At 40.9% G+C, this 10,558-nt stretch overlaps 1 protein-coding gene across 10 annotated transcripts in view; it reads left to right on the forward strand.

Annotated features, from left to right (window-relative positions):
- RELCH (RAB11 binding and LisH domain, coiled-coil and HEAT repeat containing) overlaps positions 1 to 3,319 on the forward strand; it is a 101,540-nt gene extending 98,221 nt beyond the window's left edge. For all 10 annotated transcript variants that reach the window (XM_036244207.1, XM_036244206.1, XM_036244216.1 and 7 more), the window contains one exon: positions 1,600 to 3,319. In XM_036244207.1, the coding sequence (XP_036100100.1) occupies positions 1,600 to 1,720 (121 nt within the window). In that variant the 3' untranslated portion in view covers positions 1,721 to 3,319. The remainder of the gene's footprint in view (positions 1 to 1,599) is intronic.
- The last annotated feature ends 7,239 nt before the right edge of the window (positions 3,320 to 10,558 follow it).

Below are 10,558 nucleotides of genomic sequence, written 5' to 3' on the forward strand. Positions count from 1 at the left end.
TTGTGTTATTTTGTAGTCATTTAGTTGGAAGACAAAAACATACTTTAAATTAGCAGCTCTCAAATGCTAGTCTGTACACCGTCTGCATCGGAGTCTCTGGGAAATGTAAGGCTCAGATGTCTACCCCTTCCCCTCTCCCTCCTCTCAGCACTCGCGTTCAGCCGGAGAGCTGCATGTTCCGAAGCTTCCAGAGAGGCTGTGATATGTGCTGCGCTTGGGAATCACTGGTCAAAAGAGTTTCTTAGAAACTTATGACAGGAGTTTGTAAGCTGTAAATTGATGCGCTACATAAAGGATGATAAACTTAAGAATATTCTAGTCACATACCTCTAACCAAACCAATTAGAATTCAGAGACCAGGTGAAGTTCAAATACAAACATAGTTGTGGAAGAGTGAAGTTGGGCACTGAGGAGAGGAAGTAATTTACAACTAGACTGTGTGTCCTCTTAGCTCTTGCTGAAGTAACCTTGAGCAGTTCATCTTAAATGGACTCAGTTACATAAACAGCTCAAAGGTGTTTCCTTTATAACACTGACTGCCAGGAATATGTGTTTCATCCACACCCCCAACACACACATACACGCACACACAGTGCTCCACACCCCCAACACACACACACACACAGCCCTCCACACCCCAACACACACACACACACACAGTCCTCCACACCCCAACACACACACAGTCCTCCACACCTCCAACACACACACACAGTCCTCCACACCTCCAACACACACACACAGTCCTCCACACCCCAACACACACACACAGTCCTCCACACCTCCAACACACACATACACACACAGTCCTCCACACCCCAACACACACACACACACACAGCCCTCCACACCCCAACACACACACACACAGTCCTCCACACCCCCACACACACACAGTCCTCCATACCTCCAACACACACACATACAGTCCTCCACACCCCAACACACACACACAGTCCTCCACACCTCCAACACACATACACACACAGTCCTCCACACCTCCAACACACACACAGAGTTCTCCACACCTCCAACACACACACACAGTCCTCCACACCCCAACACACACACACAGTCCTCCACACCTCCAACACACACATACACACACAGTCCTCCACACCCCAACACACACACAGTCCTCCACACCCCCCCACACACACACACACAGTCCTCCACACCCCAACACACACACAGTCCTCCACACCTCAACACACACACACAGTCCTCCCAATACACACACGCACGTGCACACACACACACACACCATTGAGTTAGGTAATAGAATTATTTCCATTTTACGGATGAGGATTCTATTACAGATGAGATTAAATAATTTACCCAGGGTCACACAGCTGGTAAGTGACAGAGCCAAGATTCAGTCTCATTCCAACTTGCTCTTAACCACTACACAGTGCTGCTTCCTTCAGTATACAGGACGAACATGTGAGCTCCTGACTGTGTATATTACATAAAACTCCTCCCCATAAATACTAGTTTTCCTTCTGTGGTACAGTTCAGAATGTATTTACTGAAGAAATGAAAAAATGAATATTTTAATTTTGTAATTGCTTTGCATGAATTTTAAACTTTCTTCTGTAGCTCAATGTCAATCGCTGCAAGCTTAGTGAGTGAAGATACAAAGACCAAGTTTTTGAACAAAATGGGCCAGTTGACCACATCAGGTGCCATGTTGGCCAACGTGTTTCAGAGAAAGAAGTAAAAGCAAGAAGGAAGCCCCCAGTAGACACTACGATGGACCTCAAGCAGACTGGTTCCTTGTACTTGAAGTACTTGCCTTTTTTAATTTCTTTGTGTTATGTTCTTGAATTATAATTTCATCCTAACCTCCAAAGATATTTGCACTGCTTTTAATTATTGCTGTATATCTGTTAATTTTGGAGTTATAACTGTGGTGATAGGAAATTGAGTTGATAGTCTGTACCAAATATGCCCCTCTTCTATGTTCTTGTCTTTCAGAATATATTTTATATATATATATATATAAAATGAAGAGGTTTTTTGTTTTGTTTTGTTTTGTTTTTAAATTTTTGGATGGGATGTTAGCAAATATCTGTATTATACACTAAGCTATTACAATGGTACTTAAAATAATGTAAATTTGAAGTCATTGTTATAAAGTGATAAAAGTGGAGATTACGTAAGTATTTAAATTATGAAAGAATAATGAAGACTTTTTATTGTTTCTTAACTGACTAGAAAGAGCCACCAGCATTACTCTGTGCCTTTTGGACTTCAGTTTGTGTATCTGTGGGAACAGTGTGCATTCCATTCACACAGTGTTTTTAGTGCTGTGATGAATTTGAATCACAGATCCTACAGGACATAGCTAACAATGAAACTTTCAGCATTTCGGAGCGCTCATGAATATTCTTTAAGTGCTATTTAAACCTCCCCGGCACTCATTCAGGCAATGGACTGACCTGAGGACAGATAGTACGTAACCATGGGGAGTGGTAACCAAGGTGAACGTACAACCGCTGTGTAGGAGATTTAAATATTCAAAACTAAATGTAAGTAAGAAGAGCTAATAATTGTGAAAATGTTTCCCAAATTGAAATACAGAAGAAAATATGGTTCAAATCTGAAATTTAACACTTATTTGTGTAAACATTTTATTTAAGGTATTTTCTAATGATTTTAATTTTACAAATTATCTTCTCATTCTGTGTGTTACAGAGAAGTACCTGTAAGTTAAGGACACTTGGGGGCTGCTTTTTTCCCTCTAAACTAAAAATGGCATTGGCTGAGTTATTACTGGTTCGCTAACACCTTGTCCCTTAAAGTCGGTGACTGTTCCTTCGTTTGATGTGTGTTACATAGAGTCCGAGTCAGTGTGCGGGTCCGCTGGGATCTGACAGCTGTCTGTAAAGTAGAGCGGCTTGAAGTAGAGAAGAGTGGTACTGGACATAGAGGGGGTGATCTCCTTGAGGGGTAATGTGAGGCCTTTTTGAAAATGAATATTTTAATAAAGAATTCTTGTTTGAGCACAGTCGATGCACATAGGTGATTCTCATGTTTGTTGTATAAACTGGTTTCATACGCTTGGAACATAGTTGAATTACATTCACTTCCTGAGAAAGCTACCTTATGACACATTCAAGCTTATGAAATAAGTTGCCATAGGCAAAGCCATTTAAAAAGTTCATTTTGAAAGTATTTCTTTTACCTGTGGTGAAATAATTGTTAACAAACTAGTCTTTCTGAAAACTGTTGGATTCTAGGCATTCCTGAGAAATTGAAAGTGGCTACCTTTCATGTCAAAAATGTTGATCTATTATAAATAAAATGTTTTTGCATACTTGGTTTTATCTCTGTGTACTTACTACCATTTTGAAACACTATCTATATCCAAGCAAAAGGAAATGAGAAAGCATATATATACTCATTAAAATCTACAAATATGTTATTTTAGGAATATAAGCTATGTGAATTATCTATTTTAATTTACTTTTACTAAAAAAAATTGTTGCTATAAAATTAACACATTTTCAGAGATGACTTAAAGAAAAATGTTTAAACTCATTTGCTTTGAACTATAGTAGAATAAGTGTGTTTGTTACCAGGTAAACAAATATAATATATTTTCATTGTGATCATTCTTATTAATTTGTAAATCCATTTATCTAATTGCTAATGGTGTTTTTTTAAGGCAGCAGCTAGCAAGATATATAGTATATTTAGAGTTTTCCTTATGCTGTTAAATATCTAAATGTCAGTAAGACTTCACATTTATTTTTATATTGATTTTTACACTAAAATACATGGGGTTTTTTGTTTTGTTTTTTATCCTCACCCAAGGACATTTTTTTCTATTTTTTGTTCAGATAGAGTGGGAGGGAGAGAGAGAGAAACATCAACATGGAAGGGACACATCAGGGGGCTGCCACCCACACGACCCAACCAGGGCCGGGGACAAACTGCAACTGAGGTATGTGCCCTTAGCAGGAACCGAACTCGGGTCTCTCTGGTCCGCAGGCCGATGCGCTAACCGCTGAGCAAAACCGGCCAGGGCACAATACATGTTCTTTAAAGAAGACAGACACTAAGCACTGAGACTGTGTTCTTCAAAACAGGCCGTAAAACCCCCACACTAACTCTTTTTACACAGAAATTGAAATGGCACACATCTTAAGTATGTAACTTAGCAGAAAGCTGTTTGCAAAATAATGAAAGGCTAATCCGAAATGATGCCTGTTTCGAAGGCAAGCCAGAGATTAAAATTCTTCTAAAAGCCAGAAGTGCCATAGTCAGCACCTTCGCTGACTTATCCCAAGAACGATGCTTGAATGGCAGCAACATCCAGCTCCGCCCGCGGTCTGACCTCTGCGCATCGGGCGCTGGTGGAAGGGGCCTTTCGAAACCCCAGATTGACGACCTGAATGAAATTGTGAGTGAGTAATTTTAATGGGATTTTCATTCAAGGTGCTATGAAATTTCTTTTTCTTACAGAAATAAAAATTAAATGGTTCAAATAAATGGTCCTTGATAAAGTTTGGAGAGGTGAAATTGGTATGTATTGAATTGTCATTTCTTGACCCCATTTTTTTTTTAAATCCTTACCCGAGGATATTTTTCCATTTATCTTCAGATAGAGTGGGAGGAAGAGAGAGAGAGAGAGAAACATCTATGTGAGAGACACACGTTGATTGGTTGCCTTCCACATGACCCCAACCGGGGCCAGGGACGAACTGCAACCGAGTATATGCCCTTGGCTGAAATCAAACCCAGGACTCTTTGATCTAAGGGCTGAAGCTCTAACCGCTGAGCCAAATCAGCCAGGGCTCTTGACCCCACTTTTTAAGATAATCTACGTTTCACCATGATTTGAACTTTAAGGACATAACTCGAGATACCCTTTGTTAATCTGCGATGGCGAGCGACAGCCAACACTTTGTGCTGGTTACCGATTTCTTAACTATCTTTCATGTGAAGAATACAGATTTAAAGAGCTTTGTAATTAGCGATTTTAATTCCTAAAATCCTCCAGATTGACTAGGTAACAAAATTCCACCTTTATGTTGGATGTTAACTCTCTTATAAGCAAGCTATGAAATAAATGTAGCCCTTCATATGAATAGACCTGTGTTTGAATGTTCAAAACTAATCAATGTACCTGGAAGATTTCTGCACACAGCAACATCACTGGATTGTAGACGCCTCCCATGCTACCTAAGGATGCGCCACATGCCTTTCACCTGTGAAATGGCGCTGTAATCAATCTCACTGGTGTGTCTGCTCATTCCTCATTCGTCTTTTCCCTTCCGGACTAACTGCTGGGAACCTGGCTTGACTTCCTCATGGTTCACTTTGTGTGTCTCAGAAACATCTTTTTGTTGTTGTTGATGTTGTTCATTTTCACCCAAGGATATTTTTCCATTGGTTTTTGGTTTTGGTTTTGGTTAGGGTGGAAGGGAGGGAGGGAGAAAGAAGCATCAATGTGAGAGAGACACTTCCATTGGTTGCCTCCCGCAAAACCCCAACCAGCGTGGGGATGAAACCCGCAACCCAGGTAACTGCCCTTGACCAGGAATCGAACCCGTGACCCTTTGGTCCACAGGCCAATGCTCTAACCACTGAGATGAACTGGCCAGGGCATGAAATAATTTTATTATGGTTTTTTTATTTATTTATTTATTTTTTATCCTCACCCGAGGATATTTTTCCACTTTTCGTACAGATAGAACGGGAGGGAGAGACAGGAAGGGAGAGAAAGAGAGAAACATCAATGTGAAGGGACACATCGAGTGGCTGCCACCCGCACGACCAACCAGGGCCGGGGACAAACTGCAACCGAAGTACGTGCCCTTAGCGGGAACCGAACCCGGGTCTCTCCGGACCGCAGGCCGACGCTCTAACCGCTGAGCCAAACTGGCCAGGGCTATTATGGTTTTTTTGATAGCCTATAAATAATTCCTTCTGTTCACTGTGGTGAAGAATGTAAATTACTTGCTTTTTTCCCGTAGAGTCTTCAGTATTATCTGGAAAATTTTATCCAAAGCATATCTATGTAGAATACTCTATTACTATTTAGTTCCTTTTATTCCATCAAAGACTAATTCATTATATTTATTTCCATTATTCATTGCATAAATAGATTTCTTGAGCCTGGCCGGTGTGGCTCAGTGGTTGAGCATCGACCCCTGCACCAAGAGATCACCAATTTGATTCCTGGTCAGGGCACATGCCCAGGTTGTGGGCCAAATCCCCAGTGAGGGGCATGCAGGAGGCGGCCAGTCAATGTTCTCTCTCATCGATGTTTCTCCCTCCCTCTCTCTTTCTCTCTCTCTAAAATTAATAAAGGAAAAAAAAATTTTTTAATAGATTTTTTGATGTATGCAAACTGGGATTTTGTGTTGTGTGTGTTTCGGTACCAAATTCTTTGTCAATGATGTTCTTTAGGGTTGTTGTTTGTTGATAGCAGTCTGCTTTTTAAAATTTAGCAAACTGCGATCTTAGTGGAACTGTTGGCATTTGCAACCTTTGATATTTTTAGGATATACATTTTCAGTGAAGCTGAAAATATCTATTTCTCTGTGTGAAATATACATTGCTAACTAGTATAAATCTAATTAACTATTTCATAGATGCTTTATCTTTATTTCTGATAATTACTTAATAAGTTTTTTAATTTGTAGCTTTCTCTCTTTTCATAAGCCTTCCTGTCATGTATTAAATATTGAACCTAAGGTGAATACTTTTCATAACATAAATCATTTTGTAATTTATTTTCCTATGGATTTTACCAGTGTAATCACCTTTCTAACAAATGATTTTGTCTTACCGTCAGAGAGCATGGGCATAATAATACGATCTCTATTCCTTGTAGGACTTTATGAAAATTACATAATACTAAACCTGAAAGCATTTACAAAATATTATGAAACTTAAAAGTGGAATTAAACCACTGAATAAAGCGTGGATAACCTCTGTCCCATATTTTTGTTTTCTAGTAACTGAGTGGGTAATGTACCAGGCGTGGCTCATGTAGGGTTCAGCAGAAGGCAGGCAGGTGAGAACAGGTGATGACGCAGCAGTACAGGCGACAGCGGTGAGACCCTTGAGCAGGCGGGTGAGAGCAGGTGATGACACAGCAGTACAGGCGACAGCGGTGAGACCCTTGAGCAGGTGAGAGCAGGTGATGACACAGCAGCACAGGCAACAGCGGTGAGACCCTTGAGGAGCAGGCAGGTGAGAGCAGGTGATGACACAGCAGTACAGGCAACAGCGGTGAGACCCTTGAGGAGCAGGTGAGAGCAGATGATGACGCAGCAGTACAGGCAATAGCGGTGAGACCCTTGAGGAGCAGGTGACAGCAGGTGATGACACAGCAGTACAGGCAACAGCGGTGAGACCCTTGAGGAGCAGGTGGGTGAGAGCAGGTGATGACACAGCAGTACAGGCGACAGCGGTGAGACCCTTGAGGAGCAGGTGATGACACAGCAGTACAGGCGACAGCGGTGAGACCCTTGAGGAGCAGGCGGGTGAGAGCAGGTGATGACACAGTAGTACAGGCGACAGCGGTGAGACCCTTGAGGAGCAGGTGAGAGCAGGTGATGACACAGCAGTACAGGCAACAGCAGTGAGACCCTTGAGGCAGGCGGGTGAGATTCAGAGCACAGGGTGGCAGTGGACTCCTTTGTGACAGGAGAAAGCAGAGAACGGACACATTTGGAGGTAAACTGGTGGTTTCACTGGTGGGAAGATTAGGGGGTTTCCATTCAGTACCTTCTGTTTTCTCAGTGGAGTGTGAAGCAACGACATTCACTTGGCTGGCATCTGGGAAGTATGGCAGGTTCGAGAGAAAGAAGGTAGATATGGTTGCCTTCGAGAATGGCAGAGCGAATTATTGAGGGAATTGTAGGATTGCCAAGCAATTTTGAAAGCCCAATTGGAATAGTAATTATAAATTTAGAAAGAGCCAGTTAACACAATTGTTTTCTGTTTTTTCTCCAGCCAGGATCAGCTACTCAAGAGCAGGTGTGAAGTATGCAGAGAATAAAGTAGAACCAGGGCTGAGTTTTTCCAGATGTTCAAGAGGAGGAGTAAAGACCAGGACGTGAAAGCCGCCAGCAAAGGGTGGTTACAGTGATGGGCCATAGAGTCTCAGCTGGGCAAGAGGAGAAAGATATTGAAGTGGGGCGGGAGGTAGTCGGAGGGATGGGTCACAGTAAAGTCAAAAATATGTTTTGGTGAAAATATTCAAGTAGGCGAACTGGAAAGATATTTCCTTTGGGAGTAAAAATGAAAAGCAAATGCAATATCTGTTCTACTACCAAGCTCTAAGGTACGGAGGTTTGTGAGAACAAAAATTAAGAGCTTAGCAGGAAAAGTGATGTGCTAGGGGTAGCTAGGATTCAGTTAGTATGAAATGAAGCACAGACCCTTTAGAGAAGAGGTTGAAGATATAGCCGAGATACCTGAAGCTAGACCAGGAGTTTCCATGAGCCCAGCAGGTGGTGAGGAAGGGTTAGGGATCAAGTTACATGAAGGAATGTTCAGAGTAGCTGGGGCTGCAGGTAAGCCGGGTTGCAATGATGGCATCAGACTGATACTCTCTGGGAGGTATAGGGTCCATTGGGCATCTGTTCTTGCTGCAAATCAAAATCTTGCTGATCTTAGAGGAAAAGTTTCAAGTTTCCCACAAGTTTGATTTTAGCTGTAGGGTTTTTGTAGGTATTCTGTATCAAATTGAGGATGTTTCCCTCCATTCCTAGTTAAGAGTTTTTATCATGAATGGGTGTTGGATTTTGTCAAACGCTTTTTATGCATTTCTTTCTTCTTTAGCCCTTAGTGTATTGCATTAGTTGATTTTCAAACGTTGAACCAGCCTCACAGACCTAGGATGAATCCCACTTGGTAATGATATATGATTCTTTTTATACATTGTTGGATTCCACTTGCTATTACTTTGTTAAGGACTTTTGTATCTATGTTCATGAAAGATATTGTCTGTAGTTTTCTTGTTATGTCTTTGTCTGGTTTTGGTATTAGGGTAATGAAACCCTATAGAATATGTTCTCTGACCACAATGGAATTACAAAAATAATATAAAGGTAACTAGAAAACAAAATATGTTGGAAATGGAAGTAATGTGCTTCGAAATGAAACCATAGATTAAGGAAAAAAAGACAACAAAAGTTAGAAAACATTTTTATTAAATAATAAAAATTCAAAAATTTCAAAACTTATCAGATGAATCTAAAGCCACACTTAGTGGCAGTTATATCTATAGGTTCAAGGGCATAGACTAGAAAGAAAGGCTTAAGGTCAATTACCTAATGTTCATTTCAAGAAGTTTTGAAAGAACTGCAAAGTAAGTAGAAGCAGTAAATATCAGTAATTAATAGAAAACTCAACATACAGTAGAGAAGATCAAGAAAGCGACCATCTGATTCTAATTAATTGAACTAATTTGATTAAACCCCAGTAAGATGAATCAAGAGAAAGGGAAGGCATAAATTACCAATATTAAAAAACAAGAAACCTCTACAAACCCTATGACATTAAATACGTAAAATATGATGAGTGACTTTATACCAAAAAAGCTAAAAGTTTAGGTGGAATGGACATATTCCTATTTTTTAGAAAATAACTACTTACCCAAACCAACATAAAGAAGAAAGAAAATCTCAGTAGTCCTGTGTCAAACAAATGGAATCGACAAAATAGACTAACAGTGTGGAGACAGACTCACGGATACGGAGACCAGAGTGACAACTGTCAGAAAGGGGAGCTTGAGGCTGGGTGTGCAGGGTGAAGGGATTGAGCGAAGGAAAAGGAAGGCTCAGGACACAGACCACACCATGGTGACTGCCAGACGGAAGGGGGCAGAAGAGGGTAAAAGGGGGTAAATGGTGATGGAAGGAGACTTGACTTGGGGTGGTGAACACACACTACAATACACAGATGAACTTGTCATGTAAAACCAGGCCACAAGGAAACCCCGGTGCCCAGATGGCTTTACCAGTGAATTCTACCAAATAAAAGTTCTTCCATATGTTTTCGTCTTATGCAGCAAAACCCTAAACCCAAAACCTGACGGGACCCAGTGCAGAAAGGAAACTGATAGGCCTCGCTCCCTCATGAGCATAGGTGTGAAAACTCATCAACTAAAAGGCAGCAATCCTAATCCAAACACAGAACATAACCCTACTAGCCTTCCCTCGTAAAATGTTAAATAAATTGTGACATATTCCTCAACTGGAATACTGCAGTGATCATGGGTGACTCACACACATGATCCTGAAAAAAGGTCATACACAAAATAATACTCCAGTGTAGACTCCACTTATAAAAAGTTCAAGGGCAGACAACTAACCAATGGTGGTGTAATTACATCTGACAAGAAGGATGAAGGGTAAGGACTAGAAGAGAGGATAACGGGACGTTTGAGGGTGCTGGTGATGTTCTACTTTATAATGCAGGTGCTGCTATGTGTATGTTCTCATGATCATCAAGCTGTACACTTTTTAAAGTTATTCTTCAATAAAAGTATTATTTAAAAAGAAATCACTCTGTCTTGATCTGAACGGCAGCA

Source organism: Molossus molossus, unplaced genomic scaffold (assembly GCF_014108415.1).
Source record: "Molossus molossus isolate mMolMol1 unplaced genomic scaffold, mMolMol1.p scaffold_m16_p_6, whole genome shotgun sequence".
Taxonomy (NCBI): Eukaryota; Metazoa; Chordata; class Mammalia; order Chiroptera; family Molossidae; genus Molossus; species Molossus molossus.